Source organism: Leptodactylus fuscus, chromosome 6, assembly GCF_031893055.1.
Source record: "Leptodactylus fuscus isolate aLepFus1 chromosome 6, aLepFus1.hap2, whole genome shotgun sequence".
NCBI classification, from domain to species: Eukaryota; Metazoa; Chordata; class Amphibia; order Anura; family Leptodactylidae; genus Leptodactylus; species Leptodactylus fuscus.
Genome location: NC_134270.1, coordinates 153,956,146 through 153,978,510, shown reverse-complemented (window position 1 = coordinate 153,978,510; position 22,365 = coordinate 153,956,146). Strand labels below are relative to the sequence as shown.

The 22,365-nt window shown below is 43.9% G+C and overlaps 1 protein-coding gene across 3 annotated transcripts in view; it reads left to right on the top strand.

The window, feature by feature from the left end:
- The window catches only part of GRIK4 (glutamate ionotropic receptor kainate type subunit 4), a 187,719-nt gene that overhangs the window by 147,181 nt on the left and 18,173 nt on the right, over positions 1–22,365 (top strand). Inside the window, exons 7-12 of one of the 3 annotated variants that reach the window (XM_075277614.1) lie at positions 2,672–2,725; positions 4,700–4,861; positions 6,818–6,970; positions 7,404–7,508; positions 9,038–9,145; positions 20,201–20,404. In XM_075277614.1, the coding sequence (XP_075133715.1) occupies positions 2,672–2,725; positions 4,700–4,861; positions 6,818–6,970; positions 7,404–7,508; positions 9,038–9,145; positions 20,201–20,404 (786 nt within the window). Of the gene's footprint in view, positions 1–2,671; positions 2,726–4,699; positions 4,862–6,817; positions 6,971–7,403; positions 7,509–9,037; positions 9,150–20,189; positions 20,405–22,365 lie in introns of those variants that run through there. The other 2 variants (XM_075277615.1, XM_075277616.1) reach the window with 2 other exon arrangements.

Here is a 22,365-nt window from a genome sequence, read left to right as displayed (position 1 = left end):
CCTGCACCTCCTCAGTGAATTGAATGTAACTGTGATGCAGTTCCCCACCACAGTAGGTGGTGGGGGCGCCACTGTGCAAGAGAAGGCTAATCGCCTTGGGATAGTCCATTAACATTATATCTGCAGGATTAGTACGTCGGCTCCACATAAAACACCACTGCAGATTTCATGGTGTTTTTCAATGCATTTGTGTTTGTGAATCCTGTGGAATCTGCTTTTGCCTTTGGCTCAAATGACTGCATCAAAAATTCCCCCAAAAAACTGCATGTGTGATTCTAGCATAAGGCTGGGAACACACAGTGCCAAGATGCTGCAGAATTTCTGCAGGGAAAAGCAAAGTGTTCCCCTGCAAATCACCAAAATCAGGTCATTGCAGGTAACATAATGCAGGAAAAAAGCAACATTTTCAAAAAAAATTGCTGCGGAATTGCAAAATTTTAGCTCAGAATTGCAGCTGCAGAATTTCCCTGGAAAAAAAGGAAGAAAAAGCAGGGAGAAAAATGCAGCCAAATCTCAGCAGTGTGGTTCACTTTTTTTAAGTGACTTTTTTGGGCCATAACCTTACACAGGATTTGCCACATCTCCTGATTTGTCCATTTTAGGACGGGGCCCCACATAGCATAAACACCGCAATTTGTCCACGGTGGAAATGCAGCAATGAAAATTGCAGCATTTTACAGTAGCTGCAAAGTGGATGGGAATCTGGCTAATTCCATCCACGCATTACAGAGAAAAATCTGCAGGGGAGATGCTGCGATTTCAAAAATCGTTGCGTTTTTGTAAATCGCAGCATGTCAATTATACCTATGCAAATGGTATAATAGGGGCAGAAAGTCTGCAGAGGAAAATTCTGCGGTCTTGCTGTGAAAAGGGTCTTTTCTGCGGCGCATTTTGGCTGTGGCTCGCCACGTGAGGCCTTAGCCTTAGTAGAGGTTGCAGCAGCTTTTCTTCTGGCATTTTCAGTTAAAGAGGAGCTTTCATGTGCTCAGGCACCTCCGGTTGTATATACCACTAGAAAGCCGACAGTGCGCTGATTTCAGCGCACTGTCTGCTTTCCCATGATGTCGGATATCAGTGCAGTTACCGATAGCTCTTCACTGTCAGAAGGGCTTTTGCTGGGAATGCCCCTCCTGACAGTCTGTCGGTAGTGCTATACTGTCAGAGGGGGTGTTCCTTACCGCCTAGTCATGACACTGAGCGATGAGGAACGTCCTCCCAGTGCTAGTCTACGGACGAGTACTGTGAGGAGGGGGGGCTGTTCCTCACAGCCCAGCTAGACTGTCAGGAAAGCCCTTCTGACAGTGGGTAGAAATCAGTAACGGCACCGATATCTCCAGCCCCGGTACACAGAATGGGAAAGCCAACAGCGCACTGAATTCAGCACACTGTCGGTTTTCTAGCGGTATATAAAACCTCAGGTGCCCAAGGACATGATAGGTCCCCTTTAAATAAAAGAATGGACACCAAATAATGACATAACATAACCTATTATAGTCAATGGGGTCCCTCAGCCTCCATTGGTGTTTGCAATGTCCATATTTCCATTCTTCTGGTCCTATGAACTTTCTGGTGCAGATGTGAACTTAGTGTAATGTAACTATTCTAGGCATCTAGCATTCCATTTATGAATAAATTGACATCCGGGTGTTACCAGTTGGGGCCGTGTCCCTACACTCTTTAATACTGTCATATTATCAGTCCCGGACTGTGTCGGGACATGCAATGTATTTCTACTGGGAATAACAGGGGAACAGCAATGCAATGCAGAGTTCAGCAGAATTCTTATTTCATGGGGAATACAAATATTTACAAAAAAAAGACACATCAGGATTTACAGCAGTTCCCCTTTAAATAATAAAGTAGTACATGGTTATAAAGGGCAGAAACTATATCTTATTTGGTGCCTCCGCCCTTAAGGTTGCAGGCGGCATACAGCTTGAGATTGAGTCTGCCTTCATTTCTTTCTCAATGAGACTTGTACATAACGGAGAAAAAAAAACTCAGCATGCCTCAGTATGCGTGAAATTGGATACAGAATATAAATATACAGTAGAGGAGTCGCGCACCTCTCCGGCAGGCTATTATGGCGGCACACCAAGTGCGGGCGTACATCAGCCTTAAAGTATATACAACCATGGCCAATCCTATAGTCCGGTTAACAGGCGTATAAGAGTTATCCTTCTAGATGATCAAAAAAAAAAACCTTGCTGCAAATTAAACTGTCAAAAAAACCGAATACAAAATCAACCAAAAAAAACATGCAAAACGCTAAAATTCATTCCACACTCGTAAAGAAGATGCCCCTAAGCCATCGCTGTACAATAGCCAAGAATCCAGCGCCTGGCAAGATGAGTTTACAAGAAGATGGCGATCCAGTCATATCGCTACATAATGAAAACATTTGTAAGTGGATAAACCATTTTACCTAATTAATTACATAAAAAAGTAACGACACCGCCGGGCCGAAGCCAATGCTGGGGCCGGGGAGTAATACACACTCATTAATACCACTCTGCGCTAATGGTTTCATGTTAATACTGCAAAAGCTCAACATTAAAATGCCTTTCATCTGCTTTCTATCTGTTTAGCAGGAGTTTAATAAATGATGTATATTCGGAGGAATCGCTCACTAGTTCTTATTAACCCTTTCTGTGGTATTACTCTCACACAGGCCGCGGAACTAGGAATGGTATCGGCTTATTATACCTACATCTTCACAAACCTGGTGAGAGTCCCATTGTAAAAGTCAATGTTTCCTCATATCCTTTGATCTATCTATTATCTATCTATCTATCTATCTATCTATCTATCTATCTATCTATCTATCTATCTATCATCTATCTATCTATCTATCTATTATCTATCTATCATCTATCTATCTATCATCTATCTATCTATCTATCTATCTATCTATCTATCTATATACAGTATCTATCTATCTATCTAGTTATCTATCTATCTATCTATCTATCTATCTATCTATCTAGTTTATCTATCTATCTATCTATCTATCTATCTATCTATCTATCTATCTATCTATCTATCTATCTATTTATCTATCTATCTACAGTATCTATCTATCTATCTATCTATCTATCTATCTATCTATCTATCTATCTATCTATCTATCTATCTACATCATATCTATCTATATGTCTGTCCAGGATCAGAGGGTGTGGGTAGATAGAAGGAAATTAGGTCAGAGATCTATCTATCTATCTATCTATCTATCTATCTATCTATCTATCTATCTATCTATCTATTTATCATCTACAGTATCTATCTATCTATCTATCTATCTATCTATCTCCTATCTATCTATCTATCTATCTATCTATCTATCTACACCATATCTATCTATATGTCTGTCCAGGATCAGAGGGTGTGGGTCGATAGAAGGAGATTAGGTCAGAGATGTATGGAGAGGCAGGTTGTGAATGGCTTTGTCTATCTCTCTGTCTATCTATCTATCTATCTATCTATCTATCTATCTATCTATCTATCTATCATCTATCTATCTCCTATCTATCTATCTATCTATCTATCTATCTATCTATCTATCTATTATCTATCTATCTATCTCCTATCTATCTATCTATCTATCTATCTATCTATCTATCATCTATCTCCTATCTATCTATCTATCTATCTATCTATCTATCTATCTATCTATCTATCTCCTATCTATCTATCTATCTATCTATCTATCTATCTATCTAGTTATCTATCTATCTATCTATCTATCTATCTATCTATCTATTAGACATAATGGATATCCTCTTGTTAATAATGGATATCCTCTTGTTATGGCTAGCGGTTTGTGTATCCATTGATCACTGGATATACCCCTAAGGCTAGGGCCACACAGGCCAACCATGTTACAGAATTTTCCAGGTGTTATTTTTCTGTGGCCCTATTGTAGGTTTTTCGGCGGGTCTCTGCTGTATTCAATGTTTCTATTGCAAATATGGGAAGCCACAGGTGAAACCCACATCAGTGAAGGACATGCCAATCTTACATGTGCTCTGAATACAGAGAGAGCGGAATAAGCTGATGCCAGACCCCTTTGGCAATGGCTTGTCTCTTCTTAGAACAAAAAGCTTTGGCACGTTGAATCCCACTAGCCCCATCCTTCTTTTGGATGACAGCAGATCCGCTGTCATGGGTTAGTTATGATACTACTATACAAATTAGCCAGTTGGCTGGTCCTGCCAAAATGAAAGGGCTCGGCCAATATTCATATAAACTGTATTGTTCTTATATAAAAGAACCCGCAATTCTATAGAATATTCTATGCGTGATATGACTATGTTTATTTTGTTGCATCTTGTCATTTTAACTATAGCAGTTATAGTTGTTACCAGGCCCAGAAGCCGGGGGGCCCACAGATCGTCCTCAACATAATACGGCTGGATAAGTTTCCTTGATCTTTTAATTTTCCTTTGATGGTTGTTACTTTGCCCAATGTAAACCTATACCTCCTACCCTCTGGTGACTTGGATTGAGAAGATTTATGATACACAGCCTTCCACTGTCAGAAAGGAGAAAACTAACCATGTCATGATAAAAAATAGCAGTTGGCCAACAGCATATAGTCATATAGTTGCGAACAAATCTTCATGGGCGCCTGGGTTCAGATAGAGAGGGAAAGAGATGGAGCTTTAAACCAGAAACTGATCTTGCTTTGGTTTTCTATCAGGAATTTTCTCTACAACGATTCGACACACCGTTGGATGACCGAGTGAACATCTTGAGTTTTTCTATGTTTAACCAGTCACACGCCTACTATCAGGAATTTTCACAAATACTACAACAGTCTTGGGAAGAGAACTGTGATCACTCTCCTTTCACTGGCCCTGCAGTAAGTGCTTATTTGGGGTCATTACTTTATCTACATACTATGTGGTCAGGCGTAAACCTCATATATGTATAATCATGACCATCGAGTTCAAGAGATATGACATGTTAGTACAGGGTTATAGCTACATCTAATACCATATTACGACCGCCCTTTCTCTTCAAGGGGCCGTTCACACGTAGGAATTTGACACTCACTGATTTGGGAGAGGATTCCGCCCAGATTCTGCCTCCCATTGTTTCCATTCACTTTGACCGAATCAGTGGTGAAAATCCACGGTGGAATTCATTCTACCACGGGTAGCCAGTGGCCAGAAAATGGTGGACAGAAAATGGAGAAGAATAATGGAAGTTATTGGGGAGAATCCACCTGAAGATCAAACATTACACTTATTTTTTCGTTAGCTGAAAAAAACAGCTAGATATAAAATTGTTGCCCTAACAGTATTCTAGACTATGTTTTATAGATAGGTTCTTAGCAGCCCTGACAGTGTTCTACACTATATTTTATAGATAGGTTCCTAGGAGCCCTGACAGTGTCCTACACTATGTTTTATAGATAGGTTCCTAGGAGCCCTGACAGTGTCCTACACTATGTTTTATAGATAGGTTCCTAGGAGCCCTGACAGTGTTCTACACTATGTTTTATAGATAGGTTCCTAGGAGCCCTGACAGTGTTCTACACTATGTTTTATAGATAGGTTCCTAGGAGCCCTGACAGTGTTCTACACTATGTTTTATAGATAGGTTCCTAGGAGCCCTGGCAGTATTCTACACTATGTTTTATAGATAGGTTCCTAGGAGCCCTGACAGTGTTCTACACTATGTATTATAGATAGGTTCCTAGGAGCCCTGACAGTGTTCTACACTATGTTTTATAGATAGGTTCCTAGGAGCCCTGACAATGTGCTACACTATGTGTTATAGATAGGTTCCTAGGAGCCCTGACAGTATTATACATTATGTTTTATAGATAGGTTCCTAGGAGCCCTGACAGTGTTCTACACTATGTTTTATAGATAGGTTCCTAGGAGCCCTGACATTGTTCTACACTATGTTTTATAGATAGGTTCCTAGGAGCCCTGACAGTGTTCTACACTATGTGTTATAGATAGGTTCCTAGGAGCCCTGACAATGTGCTACACTATGTGTTATAGATAGGTTCCTAGGAGCCCTGACAGTATTATACATTATGTTTTATAGATAGGTTCCTAGGAACCCTGACAGTGTTCTACACTATGTTTTATAGATAGGTTCCTAGGAGCCCTGACAGTGTTCTACACTATGTATTATAGATAGGTTCCTAGGAACCCTGACAGTGTTCTACACTATGTTTTATAGATAGGTTCCTAGGAGCCCTGACAGTATTATACACTATGTTTTATAGATAGGTTCCTAGGAGACCTGACAGTGTTCTACACTATGTTTTATAGATAGGTTCCTAGGAGCCCTGACAGTATTCTACACTATGTGTTATAGATAGGTTCCTAGGAGCTCTGACAGTATTCTATGCTATGTGTTATAGATAGGTTCCTAGGAGCCCTGACAGTGTTCTACACTATGTATTATAGATAGGTTCCTAGGAGCCCTGACAGTGTCCTACACTATGTTTTATAGATAGGTTCCTAGGAGCACTGACGGCTTTAAGCCAATTTAAGGTGTGGTTTGTACCAAACTTGTTAGACCTGAAACAAATCTTTGTCCCAAACCACCAAAACCCAAAATGAAATAGAACTCGAGAGGTTCGCCCATCTCTAGTAGGCAACCATCGGCCCCCCAGCTGTGGAACTTCAAAACCTAGCCTGCGTAATTGCTCCGATCTTCTAGGAAATCCCAAAGAGGTGAATGGAGCATGCTGGGAGTTGCTGATCCCTGAAATAGGTAGATATACAAAGTGACAGAAGAAATGATTGTTAAATGTCTGTATTAATATATTTCTAACCTTATCTTGTCTTGTCAGCTGTCTGCTGCATTACTCTTTGATGCCGTTTACGGCATTGTGAGCGCTGTACAGGAGTTAAATCGAAGTCAAGAGATTGGCGTTAAACCCCTCTCATGTGGCTCTGCACAAATATGGCAACATGGCACCAGCCTTATGAACTACTTGAGAATGGTGAGGAAGGGTGAGGGATTCTCAATTTTCACGTGGCTTGTATTATATAGTAAAATATGAAAAATTGTATCACGCTGGCCAAAATGTCCTGCTGTGTCACCAGCCTTAGATGCTGTTCCCACTTTGTTTGAGCCTTCCATCGAAGATAAATGTTGGGAGTATTTCCTCCTATTGCCCCCTTCCCCACCAGTCCCTCATATTCTTCTTTATATTACATATTTCCTTTATCCTTCCTCTCTCATCCCATCCACACACGTGTATTTCTCGATACAAGGCCAGATGGCCACACTACCATGTACTGTGGATGGGTCCATAAGATCTCATCTCTCACATCTCTTCTATACACCATGCAAACCGTATACAATTGAAGTGTAAGCATTTGGAAGTGGGTGTATTGCCCGTGCCTTTCTGTTATTGTCTTTCTCTTGCACAGGTAGAGTTGGAAGGTCTTACTGGACATGTGGAATTCAATAGCAAAGGTCAAAGATCAAATTATGATCTCAAGATTCTCCAATACACCAAGATAGGGTTTCAAGAGGTAAGGCATTTGGTTTTCTTCTTTTTGTCTCTTCAGTAAAACTCAGTTCTATCCAGAACCTATAAACATGTCTGAGATTAATAAGGGTAAGTTCACACTGGATTTTGGTCAGGGTTTTGAGGCCGTAATCGCCTCAAAACCCTGACCAAAAAGACGGCTCCCATTAAAATCAATCAAAATCAGGAGCTTTATCTGGGAGCCATTTCTTCCAGTACTCGGAAAAAAGAAGTAAGATGTTCATTCTTCAGGCCGAGTCGCCTCGCGATTTGGCCTGAAGAAACTCCCTCCTCCACACTAGGCCCATTCATTGGGACTAATCCGGAGCGGAGCACGCAGCTGGATGCTGGTGCAGTGCATCGGCTTTCAGTCGTGTCAACCCGGCTTTTGGATCAGAACCTGAGGCGAACTTACCCTAAGGGCTTTTTTTGGGTGGGAAGGGGAGGCTGTTTTTTATTCTGTTGAGTACTTTAGAGAACTTTAGTACTGCACTTGGGCAGAGCTGTTGTACTTCAGTATGGACTCTATACAGTAGACAGAGCCATCTGCTTCCAGCTCCATATCCTGTATAACTTTCAGGACTGGAGGCTGGATGGTACACCCGATAAGTGCAGATTCCTGGTGTTGGATCCCCATCTGATACATAGGTCCTAACCTGATTCCGTTGACCCTAACCTATCTATCTGTTCATATGCTGAGTTGAGTTCTGGTGACAGAACTGTACATGAAGATGGAATATTGGAATATAGGACATCAGAACCAGCGAATTATTGCAAAAATAAATGATTTCTGTAATGTCTCCAAGTTCAGACACTCGGCAGTCCAGACATGAGGCCGAGTAGATTGCTCTATGAATAGTGTGAATAGCGCTCTCCTCATACTGCTAGCTGGGGCATTGTGATCACATTTCTAAGTACATACTCTGTATGAAGTGAGAGCCTCTTATACATCTGAAGGGCTACAGCAGAAGAGTCCTGCAGAACTGCAATCCTCCTCCTCGCAGGGCACATTTGATTTAGGATCATCACCGCATGGGTACACTAAGGCTTCAAAGCCCGTGCGCAATGGAAAGGAAATGTGTAAGGACAATATTCTGTGACATATTTTGTAAATTTCCAAAATCATGTCCTTGAATGCAAGCAGTCTATAAGTATTGAGGTCCCTGCATCTGAGTTTAAGCTGCATGCACAGGATTTGGCAGCGGATTAGGGGTGTAGCGACCACAGTTATAAGGGGTGCAACTGCAATGGGGCCATATATTTCTATGTTAGAAGTAACTTAGCCTAAAATAGAAGTATTTTTATTTAATATAATATATTGCAAAGTTCTTTTGGAACAAGATGACTGATACTATGTAATGCACGGGATGATGCCGGGATGGTGACTGTAGGCTCCTTGGGATGGGGCACAGATAATAATAGCGTTAGGCCAATGGTACGTTTGGGGTGCTCTTCTAATCTTGATCGTTTAGAGAGGCATGTCTAACTGTGAGAAGACATCTTGATTCTTACAAGATTCTGTTTCCCCATCAGATTGGACAGTGGCACGTCACTAGTGGTATCACCATGGACAAAAGATACTTCTTCCAAAATGTTACGGACAGTCTGGCTAATAAAACGCTAATAATCACCACAATTCTAGTAAGTTAAGTCTCCATTGGTTATTTTATTCCATTGACATCCTTCTTGTAACATCTCACATGTACCTTGTATTTATATGCCACAATAGTATATTACCCGGGTTGTAGTTATTGCATCCCTTGTCATATTAGATTTTCTCACATTTCCAAAATGATGGGGCAGACTTATTAAGATTAGCATACCATACACTAATCTTAGTAAAGACCCCAACTGGGACATGGAACAAGAGATTTATGAAGAAGTTGCAACCTCTTTATAAATCAGTCGGATATCCCTGCGACCGAATGGGTTATGAACTGGCGTAGATTTCCTTTATAACTCATGCCATAAAACTGGTGTGAGTTCTAAAGAATCTGTGGGCAAGAAGCCTCCTCCACCTCTCATCACACTGCACCAAGATTTATGCAATGTGGTCAACGAGGCGTACATCAGGGGTTGTGGTGCACCACAATATCATCCCTCTACACCAGAATCCCAAAAGATTCCAATTTCCCAAATGAGAAACATATGGGAAATGTGTAGCCAATTCTGTTTATGTGAATCGATTCACAAATTTCTAATTGAAGCTCCTTCTTTCTGGCATCCGGATCCATGCAGGTTCACATGACATTACAGAAGGCAAATATTAACTTCAGGTCTCTCGATACTTGGTACTGAAACTTAGTCTGATTCTTAATCTGTGAGCTGTTGTAACAAATGTACCAGGCAGATGTGTCATTGAGAACAGCAGGTGGGAAGGGATCTGCTTGTCCTTGCTGGGGCCCAGGATTATATCCGCCAATTACTAGTATTAATGAATAGGGAAGGATGGTGAACGCACTTGGAGACTGTCAGACAAGTCAGAAAATGTAGTAACTTTGTCAAAATCCCTATGACATGGTAGAAGAGAGTTTTATCGGATGCATCTTTGACTTAATATTACCAATAATTCCTTTCTTATATCTATAAGATAAAAAAAATCATGTGGCAATTCTCTCCTCCCAAAGCCACCCTTACCCAGGAATACTATATATGGGCCCAGTATGGCTTTCATTACTAGAAAGGCCTCATGGGCACAGTATGGCTCTAAATACGAGAGATGCCTCATGGCCCGGTATGACTCATTACTACAGAGGCGTCATGGGCCCAGTATGGCTCTAAATATTAGAGAGGCCTCATGGCCTGGTATGACTCTCATTGCTACAGAGGCCTCAAGGGCCCAGTATGGCTCTAAATATTAGAGAGGCCTCATGGCCTGGTATGACTCTCATTGCTACAGAGGCCTCAAGGGCCCAGTATGGCTCTAAATATTAGAGAGGCCTCATGGCCTGGTATTCCACTCATTACTACAGAGGCCTCATGGGCCCAGTATGGCTCCAAATACGAGAGAGGCCTCGTGGCCTGGTATGCCACTCATTGCTACAGAGGCCTCATGGGCACAGTATGGCTCTAAATACGACAGAGGCCTCCTGGCCTGGTATGCCACTCATTGCTACAGAGGCCTCATGGGCACAGTATGGCTCTAAATACGAGCGAAGCCCCATGGCGTGGTAAGACTCTCATTACTACAGAGACGTCATAGGCCCAGTATGACTCTTAATACTAGAGGCCTCATGGCCTGGTATGACTCCCATTAGTACAGAAGCCTCATGGGCCCAGTATGGCTCTCATTACTACAGAGGCCTCATGGGCCCAGTATGGTTCTAATTATTAGAGAGGCCTCATGGCCTGGTATGCCACTCATTACTACAGAGGCCTCATGGGCCCAGTATGGCTCCAAATACGAGAGAAGCCTTGTGGCCTGGTATGGCTCTCATTACCACAGAGGCCTCATGGGCCCAGTGTGGCCCAAATACAAGAGAGGCCTCATGCCCCAGTATGAATCTCATTGCTACAGAGGCCTCATGGGCCCAGTATGGCTCTAAATATGAGAGAGACCTCATGGCTCGGTATGACTCTCATTACCACAGAGGCCTCATGGGCACAGTATGGCTCCAAATACGAGAGAGGCCTCATGGCCCGGTATGACTCTCATTAGTACAGAAGCCTCATGGGCACAGTATGGTTTCAAATACGAGAGAGGCCTCATGGAGTGGTAAGACTCTCATTACTACAGAAGCCTCATGGGCCCATTATGGCCCAAATATGAGAGAGGTCTCATGGCTCGGTATGGCTCTCATTAGTACAGAGACCTCATGGGCACAATAGGACTCCTTTGTACATAGCCATACAACCTCTTTGTTCTGTACTGGCCTCACTGGATACCATATGTTCTTTAGTGTCAGACGGACCTACCTGAGACTCTAACACAATACTGGTCTAACAGATGACAAATAGATTTTGTTTGTTTGCTAGGGATGTTGGAAGGTGAATCCTAAAATAATTTAATTTGGTGGGTCTAAGAAATCCTCAATTGTGTCACTGATGTAATGTATATACCTTATACCTCATACATACAATCCCATACCTTATACCTCATACATACAATCCCATACCTTATACCTCATATGTACAATCCCATACCTTATACCTCATATGTACAATCCCATACCTTATACCTCATATGTACAATCCCATACCTTATACCTCATATGTACAATCCCATACCTTATACCTCATACATACAATCCCATACCTTATACCTCATATGTACAATCCCATACCTTATACCTCATACATACAATCCTATACCTTATACCTCATACATACAATCCCATACCTTATACCTCATATGTACAATCCCATACCTTATACCTCATATGTACAATCCTATACCTTATACCTCATATATACAATCCCATACCTTATACCTCATATATACAATCCCATACCTTATACCTCATATGTACAATCCCATACCTTATACCTCATACATACAATCCTATACCTTATACCTCATATATACAATCCCATACCTTATACCTCATATATACAATCCCATACCTTATACCTCATACATACAATCCCATAGAACAAGCCACTATTTTTTTTCCTGTTGGATTCAGTAAAGGTTTTAGACACATCTATGGAAATTCTATTATAACTTTGTAGAAAGCAGCCATGTGTATCAGCTCCCACATTTCTGCCATTTTAATAGAATTTCCTATGTTAAATTCCAGTAAAATTGAAATATGACTGCAACACACCACAATATTTCACTCCTTTCATTTCAGAATCATAGGGACTCAACAAACAAAAGAATCTAAGTGGAGGCAGGCGGAATACCCGCCATGAGCAGAGAAATAGTACGGGCCCATTGATTACTATGGGTGCCATATTACCAATCTAAACCAATTTGAGGTTGTATGGAGCAATAGGGATGAGAAAACTGTTTCTCAAGAAACTGGGTTTGTTATGATTTTTTTTTTTAATTTTCCAAAAATTTTGGGTATCGCCAACCATGAATCATTTTGAGTATCTTTGGACCCCAGAGGAGGCACATGGAAGGTTTGGAGAAATTCAAGAGACAATAGTCAACTTTCCTCCCCTTTCCTGGTTTCTGCTGCGATGTATGGACCTCTTTCCTAGGCATTCCCCCCTTTTTTTTTTTGCAATGTAGATTGTGAGCCCCATATAGGGATCACAACGTACATTTTTTTTCCTATCAGTATGTCTTTGTAGAATCGGAGGAAATCCACACAAACTCAGGGAGAACATACAAACTCCTTGCAGATGTTGTTCCTGGCAGGATTCAAACCCAGGACTCCAGCGCTGCAAAGCTACAGTGCTAACCACTGAGCCACTGTGTTGCCCTCTAGGGATACCCCTTGTCTCCTACGAAAGCATCATGATGTCGATGCCCCAGGCATGACTGGGCCTAGGGCTGCTGATGTCAATGACGCCAGAAGACCCTGGGGGCGCCCAAGAAAGAAAGCAGACAATGTGAGGAAAGGTGCATATGGGTGTTTTTAAATTTTTCTGCACTTTCTCTGGTTCTCCTATTATTACACTATGGGAATACAATAATAGCACTTCCAGTTTGGATTGTTTCGTTGCGGTTGAGCCTTGGGAATATTCACGAAATTAATTTATATTTATTAATCCTAAAATTGGGTCATTTTGTTCTGAAAATATCAATTTTTAGGATGCTGAATGTGCCGTAATCTCGGGACACATATTATTTAGCGTCCTTTTTCCAGCCGCACCACCAGGACCATCCATCACTATAGGATCCTGCCTTGGTCTAGGTTTGGTATTACAGCTGTTGTGTAGATGCTGAAATAAACCTGTCTTCTGTCCTCTAAAAGCAACCTATAGAAGAAAAAAAGCGCTAGAAGATTTATCACATTTTCTGCCTTTCCCTTCGCGAGCCGAGAGAGTGAATAAATACAAATAAAGATTTTCCTTGCCACGACCACGGATTTTACCTTCCACCGGAGCATTAGACATAAATCAAATAGACACCAATATTTATAATTCATCACCAAAATGTATTCTGCTGATTTATATGGTAGACGTAAGTACAAGTCCTTAGAAGCGGCAAGCACACTAAATCTACTTGACAGATATAGGTTTATATATGCTACTCTACGCTAGAGATCTTCATTTCACTATATTATCCTACACTCAGTGTCCGGCATCCGCGAATCGCTTTGTCTGAGCGCGGCCATTTCGTACGGTTGTAATAAGTCTCAGGTTAGTCATACACATTAGAATACTGATGATTGAAAGCTTGTTTGGCCGACGGCTATTCCTCCTGACTCATCCATACACATACATGCTCAGTCAGCGCCGCACTTCCCAAGAGGCGACCTGAAGCGACCGCTTCAGGCGGCGCTATGCCAGGGCCCCGGGGGGGGGGGGGGGGGGGGGGGCGCATTTTTTCTTACCTAAGCCAGTCTGGCTTAGCGTCACTGGCTTAGCGTCACTGTCTCGGCAGCCTGGCACGGGAAGCGAGCGGTGGATTGGGGAGGCCCTGTAGATGCAGCGCTGCTCCAGCGGCCTCCCCTCACGCTCAGGCAGAGAGCAGGTATTCTCCCTGCCTGCTCACGCCACTCCGCCACGCCCCCCCTTTGCTCTGCCCCGCCCCCTTCACTCTGCTCCGCCCCCTCCTCCCAGGAAAGGGGGGGGGCGGCCTTCTGTCGTCCGCCTCGGGCAGCAAAAAAGGTAGGTTCAAAAAAGGTAGGGGTGAACCTGCCCCTTTCGCCGCCTGAGGCAAACTACAGAAAGCCCCCCCCCCCCCGGGAGGAGGGGGCGGAGCGCGAATGGGGCGGGACGAATCAATGGGGGTGGGGCGTTCGCAGGCAGGGTGAGGACCTGCTCTCTGCCTGAGCGTGAGGGGAGGCTGCTGGAGCAGCGCTGCTTCAGCGGCCTCCCCAATCCACCGCTCGGTGCTAAACCAGTCTAGGACAGCTTGTCCTGGACTGGCTTAGGTAATCAAAAATGCCGCCCTCCCTGGGGCCCTGACATAGCGCCGCCTGAAGCGGTCGCTTCAGGTCGCCTCATGGGAGGTGCGGCACTGATTAAGATGGTGCACCACTCTCAACTTATGGCAGAGCCTGGTAGTTGTGCACTCCCCTAAAGTTGAGAGTGGTGCACCATCTTAATTTAGATGTCCGACCGGTCCCTTCAAAATCTTAATTAACCTTTAGGCTAGGTTCACATGTCGGAAAATGAAGAGAAATTCCTCTACATTTCCCACCGCTGTATTTTGCCTGCAAAATTGCTGCAACAGAATGCTGATGCAGGACATCAGCATTTCGTTGCGGATCTCCAGTAACGGGGTGGGGGGGATATTGTTATATACACTCCAGAAACTCTGTATTATTTGCATGGCGTAGATTTTCTTCAGGTTGGACTCACATTCTGCTGCAGTTTTTCCAGGGAGAGACGTGTCCAGCCAGTAGGTCCATGGGGAGAGCAGCGGGATGCCCTCACTGTCCGGCTGCGCAGTTAGTGATGATGCTGGTGAGTCCACAGGAAGATGGCGCTCCCCGCAGGTCTGGAACGGCGGCAGCTGAAGGTGGAGAGTGACGAGCAGCTGCACCTGAACCATCACTGGACCAAGCTCACCGGCCTGGAGCTGCCGGAGCTGGACAGTGAGGGCATCCCACTGCACTCCCCGTGGACCTTCTGGCTGGACAGGTCTCTCCCTGGAACAACCGCAGCAGAAAGTGAGTCCAACCTGAAGAAAATCTACACCATGCAAACAATACACAGGTTCTGGAGTGTATATAAGAATCCCCCCCCCCCCCCCCTGTTGAAATTAATATTAAGAGTGATTTTTCAAGTATTTATCCCCTACACTAGATTGATGTTGATGGGGGTTTGGGGTGCAGTAGGTGCTGGGGAAGGGGGGGTGGCATTTTGGTTGCCTGTCTTCCCCTTCCCTGAGCTTGAAGACTGGAGTTTTTTCCCCCCACTTGGAATTCAGCCTGACTCCAGCCAGACTGAATATAGGGGATCTGCAGTGCTCCAATTCCATCGGGAAGGGGTTAATAGGAGCACTGCAGATACCCTATATTCAGCCAGGCTGAATTCCAAGTGTGGGGGGGGGGGGAAACCCAAGTCCTCAAGCTTAGGAAAGAGGCAGACAGACAACCAAAACACCCCCTCCCCTTCCCCAGCAACTACTGCACCGAAAAACTCCAACCATTTTAATTTTTGAAATTTTCCAGTAGCTGCTGCATTTCCCCCTCGGCCTATACTCAAGTCAATAGGTTTTCCCAGTTTTTTGTGGTACAATTAAGGGCCTCGGCTTATATTCGGGTCGGCTTATACTCGAGTATATAAGGTATTAAGTAGGAAATTATGAAGATCCTTACGTATACTTAATTTTTTCTCGGAGTGTTTTTTAACCATAATGAAGCCTGCTATTGTTTACCTAAAAAAGCGGAGTTAGATAGGCAAGATTGCACAAAAAGGTCAAGATTAAAAAACATACATAAATGAGAAATACTAGGAATTTTGGGCCTTTTTTTAAGCAAAAAAAAACTTTGTTAAAAATTGTATTCCCATCTTCAGAGTTTAAGGTATAGCCTTAGCATGGCAATGATAAAGTTAGTATCCTAAAGTTAATTTCCTGGTATACCACAATTGATGAAGATGAGTTTTATGCAAATGAAGGTGTGCTAGTCAAGTGGGTGGTGACACTGCGGCTGACCTGGGGGCGGAGCCTCTGTGTGCTATGTGTCATGTAGTGTTACCCACTCTAATTTGCATCAGCACTAATAGGGCTTATATCTTTGGAATGGCTGAACAGATTTGGACAAACAACGCACCAAAATGTGTATGGAAACAGCGCCAATCAGATGATACATGTCATTGGGTTCTTCAGACCTAGTAACATATCTGCTTTTAAGGGAATATCTCATATATTTAATTTTAGAAGACAAATATATATCTGATTCCTCTTATAAATGTAGCTTATTATTTTTAAACATTTCGCCAGGGACGGCCATATTGGGAGCACACCCTTCCTTTCTTGTTTATATAGATAGTACAGTACAGCAGGGTACGTATACTTTTCGGCAGCTGAAACAAATGGAAGTCAACAGGCAGTGAAATTTCATACGTTACAATACTCTCTGAGAAGCAATGAAGTACGCAAAGACCAGGGAGTGACAATGAAATCCCTAAAACTAGGAGACAAAGGTCCTTAGGCAATTTTCCACATGGCAGAATACTGCGGCACTGCTCCATACAAGTGATTGGGGCCTGTGCTGTAGTTCCCGGCACGGCGGGTGGTCGGCGGTGCCACTGTGCAGGGAAATATAGTGATTGATCAGAGGGGAGTATGGCAGTCCCCCACCTAGCTACACGCAGTTGCTTCTGAAATTGGGAAACCTCCCGTGAGAAGCGATGATTTATGACTAGACAGAAGCCTCGCAGGTATTGGCGTTGGCATTGGCGTTGAGAGGGTTAACATAACAGCGGATATTATCTCTGCCGTGCTGAAGTAGCCTGTGTGACTGTGTCAGAGGCGGCTTATCAGTCTGTGACAGGCTCTTCCTAGGCAATTAGCAGTGGTTTTACACTACAGATTCATTATAATGGCCGCCTGCCGCCGGCAGCTGCATGACAGCCGGGACCGTAATACAAATATATTACAAAGTGTAGCCTTTCCACATAAGCAAACCATTAAGTTGCAGAAAAGTGAAGTCTCGCTTTATGTCTTGGGGTATATTCAGATGTGGCAGTAGCGTGTGACTAAAAATCAGTCACATTCATCTGGTGGTCTAATGGATTTCTACATCAGCTAATGTTATTCTTCCCTGATGGACGGTGTGCAAGGAAAGAAAAATTGGGCATGTCGGATTTAAACATGCCCAATGTTTTTTTTTTTTATTGGTTAAAGAATATGAATAAGTTCTCATTGGTGAAAAAGAGGAATTTGTCCCTAGCGCCACCTATTGGAAGGCAGGTCCCTGTAGATCAGGGGTGCCCAATATGTCGATCGCGATCTACTGGTAAATCGAAATGGACGTATTGGTCGATCGTGGGATGCAGCCAGGGATCCCCAGTGTCTGCTTGTTCACAGTGCAGGCTGAGAGTCGACTCTCAGCCTGCGCTGTGAACAAGCACTCCGGACACTTGCAGGCTACTCTTAGGGATGGAGGGAGCCGGGGTGCTGCTTGTTCACAGCGCAGGCTGAGAGTCATCTACGGACACTGGCAGCCCCAGCCTGCCAGTGTCCAGAGATAACTCTCAGCCTGCGCTGTGAACAAGCACTCCGGACACTTGCAGGCTACTCTTAGGGATGGAGGGAGCCGGGGTGCTGCTTGTTCACAGCGCAGGCTGAGAGTCATCTATGGACACTGGCAGCCCCAGCCTGCCAGTGTCCAGAGATAACTCTCAGCCTGCGCTGTGAACAAGCAGACAGCGGGGATCCCTGGGCGGCCACAGAATGCCGCTGTCTCCTGCTCTCATGCTCCGCCCGGCCCCACCCACAGACATGCCCACCCCAGCTCCGCCTACAGGCCCGCCCCGGTCCCGCCCGCAAGAAGTGGGTAGATCTTTCGACTTGGTCATATAATTAAGTAGCTCACATGCTGACAAAGTGTGAGCACCCCTGCTGTAGATTAATACCTGAACCTAAGGGCATAATATGGGAATAATGGTCAAGCCGGTATGACTCCTCCAGAAGGAAGAGATTCCCATCCACCTAAGGCCTCGTTCACATCTGCGTTGGTATTCCGTTCAGGGGAGTCTGCACGGGGACCCCCTCGATCGGAATACCAGACGTATTTGCAAACGGTGTGCAATGAAAGCACACGGATTCCCATAGACTATAATGGGGTCTGTGAGCTTGCCACGAGATATCCGCAGGGAACATGCAGACAGGAAAGTAGATGTTCCATACGGAGATCTCACAGCAAGCACACGGACCCCATTATAGTCTATGGCAGGGGTGCTCACACTTTTACAGCGTGTGAGCTACTTTTTAGCTGACCAAGGCAGAAGATCTACTAGGGCGGGGCGGGCATATGGGCGGGACCGGATGGGCTTGTGGGCGGGCGTGTCTGAGTAAGTGGGCGGGGCCAGGCGGATCCTGACAGCAGGAGACAGCGGAGCTCTGTGGCTGCCCAGGGATCCCCGCTGTCTGCTTCTTCACAGCGCAGGCTGAGAGTTATCTCTGGACACTGGCAGGCTGGGGCTGCGGCAGATGACTCTCAGCCTGCACTGTGAACAAGCAGACACCGGGGATCCCTTCATCCCGCGATCGACCCATACGTCCTTTGCGATCTACCAGTAGATCACGATCGACGTATTGGGCACCCCTGGTCTATGGGGTCCGTGTACTTTCACTGCACACAGCTTGCAAATGCGTTCGGTAATCCGTTCAGGGGGTCCCCATGTGGAATCCCCGAATGGATTAGCAAATGCAGATGTGAACCAAGGGTAAGGGCATAATCTGGGAATAATAGCCAAGCCGATATGACTCCTCCAGAAGGAAGTGGTTCCCATGCAAAGACAACTTTTTGAAAGTTTATGTCTCTCCTCTCTGGTTTACCCAGAATTCTTGGATGGTGTAATAAATCACTGTACCACATTGAGACCTCTCACACAGCCAGTCTGGAGGAGGGGATTGGGAGGAAGAATTAATTACCGCAGTCCTTTACTTTTGTCCAAACCCAAAAATTTCAGCCAGATCAGCTAATGTGGCATCTCTTTTCCAACATTGATGTTGGGGGAAAGTCTGAAGATATTGTGGGCCAGAAGAAAAGGTCATGTGGATTCTTTACTGTTGCAGGAGAAAACCTAAAGGGCTAAAAGAGACCTTATAACTTCAATATCTGTCAGCTGACCGTATGCTTAGTTGAGCTGAGCATGCATGTGTTCTCAGATGGGAAGAAGAGAGTAAGCCGCCACCAGACACCTTTAGTGATGGCTTAAAGGAATTGTCCAGTTGTTGTTTTATTGATGATGGCTCATCCTCAGGATAGATCATCACTAAAAGATCATTGGGGGTCCAACGGATGTATGAAGGTTCTGCAGTGCTTACGAGAGCACCATGATCTCTTCCCTGTTTATATTGCCTGCCATCTGTTTCATTGCGGCCATGCAATATAATTACAGTTTCATCCCCTTCCCCTATGGGATGAGTTTGTAATTACATTGTACAGCTGCGATGAAGCAGACGGCAGGCAATGTAAACAGTGAAGAAGATTGCAGCACTCACACGGCTGCTGTGACCCCTTGCCACATCTGATCAGCAGTGGTCCTAGGTGTCCCTTATCTTTTATTAATGACCTGTCCTGAGAATAGGTCATCAATAAGAAAAGAACTGGACAGCCCCTTTAAGCCACTACCAAGGTGTCTGACTGTGGCCTACTCTCCTCTTCCCTTGGCTGAACCAGTCATGCAGATATCACAGGTATATGGCTACCTTTAGTCCTCAAGGTTATCTGATACAAGCCCTACAAATTTCCTATTAAAATACCATCAGTTTCCACTCTAAGGCGGAGCGTCTGTGCCTATAACTTTCTCCTGTGACATAATTGTAGCTTTGCTTATTCTTATTCAATCATGATTAGCGAAAATTAAATGTTATATACAAAGCAAACGTAATAGGAACAGCGAGATCCAAGGAGAACTGTGAACAGATTACAATAACCAAAACCAGTTATTTTACAGGAAAACCCATATTTGATGCTAAAGCCAAACTACCAGGAACTTGAGGGTAATGACCGGTATGAAGGATTTTGCGTGGACATGCTACAAGAGCTGTCGAAGATCCTGCATTTTAATTACAAGATCCGCCTGGTGGCTGACGGACTCTATGGTGTACCAGAGCTGAATGGGACATGGACTGGAATGGTGGGAGAACTGATATCAAGGGTAAGAACCAAAATATACACATATATACACATATATATATATATATATATATATATATATATATATATAGCCATTTCATAAGCCATTTCATATAACATTTGTCCATTGGAATTCCATAAATAGAATGGACAAGCCTTGGCTTGTCCATTCTACATGTCTACATGTCGTTTTTTTTCTGTCCGTTTGAAAAGTCGGACATCTTTACATGCGGTCAGTGAAGGAAGGGCACGGAGTGCAAAAGAACGCACCCGGTGTCCATTTAAATGAATGACAAGTGTCACGGACACAGCTAGTGTCCGCTCCTAATGTCCGTGCCAGATTTTGAATGGACACTAGGAGCGGACACTACCTGTCGGACACTGACGGCAGTGTGAACGCCCCCTAACTTTAAAAAGGGCATAGTTGCCAACTCCCTAAATTTACCAGGGTTATCTTGAATTTTCAGAAACAAATAGGGAAAAATCAAGGTATGTTCTAATGACCGGATTACAAAAGTGAGTTCAAGCTTGGGGGCATTTTCAGGGCAGGACTTAAACGTACCTATTTCCCAATTTTTAATCCCTTGCCCGTCACTCCTATATCTCTGGAGATACGCATTAATGTTCTGTTTACTGGAGGATTCCATTATCTGTTCCAGACTTGTCGGTTTAGTTTTCATTACCGTTGTCAAAACGATGAGTTTCTTAAATGTGTAGTGGTTTATTATAAGGCATTCCTTGCAAAAAACTCCCAAATTATAAAATGGTATAAGGATGGTAACTAAGCTATTAAAGGGGTTGTAAAGCTATTAAAGGGGTTGTCACATGAATTCTATCCCTGTCAATATAAAGGAAGATCCTCCACTCCAGTGTCTAAGCAGAGGGTTGTCCATTCATTGGACAAAATTTTAATGTACCTTTTGGTTTACCCAAATGACGGCGGGTGATTGCTTGTGGTTCGAACGGAGGATTTTGCTTGTTGTTAGGAAATTTGCTTAGTTGAGGGGAACGTCTATGATGCAAAAGTAGTCAGTCTCCCAATGTCTCATTGCTCCGGTATCTCCAAATACTGAGGCAGTCATATAACATAGGTCATAGGTTACCGTATGTAACCGTTTAGGTGACTCGCTGCCCTGGGTGGGCACGCTTGCACATGTGGCATGTGACTGGCTACAGTGGTCACGTGTACAATGTACATGACGGCATTGAGACGGACCAACGTAGACCAGAGGAACAATGCTGGAAAAGCAAGACATTTAATGGCTTCTGGTCTTAGGCATATCCACAAATTTCTAAAAGGGTTATTCCGATTTTCATATAAACTGTCTAGTCTTAGGATACGTTATCAATACAAAGTGTGGGGTACACCAACCCACTACCCCCAATGATCATTTGATTGAAAGAATCATGGTGCCTGCCTGTCAATTGTGTATTAGGAACAGCACCATGCCTAGTGTAGTGGCGGTGTCTGGTATTACAGCTCAGTCCCGGCTGCAGAAGAATCACTAAGAAGAAGCTTTAGCACTTGCCAAAGCACCATCGCCCCTTCAATCAGTTGATGGGTTATTGATATCTTACTTTAATCATAGGCCATTACTATAAGGGTCCCAGAATACCCTTAAAGACCTGAAAACCCTTGTAGATCAAAGAGCTCATTGCTGAATCGGCTTCAGTTGCATGGTTTGTAGTCAAGGGACAGTATTTCACCACTAGATTTTCTTGATCCAATTTTCAATACATAAAAAAAATTCTCCCTCCGGCACGACAATGATGCCAGGTCATAAAAAACTCCAATCAGCTCTGCAAAAGATTGAGGGTTGTTTATCCCGTAAGTGAGTCTCTAATGGACGCCCAATGTGCAAAATTTGTGCACGGCCATCAGATGTCTTTTATGACCTCTTGGGGAACATATTGGGGGGAATTTATCAACACATTAGAGGCTCTGGCCTCTTCATCCATCAGACGTAGCATAATTTTATAAAA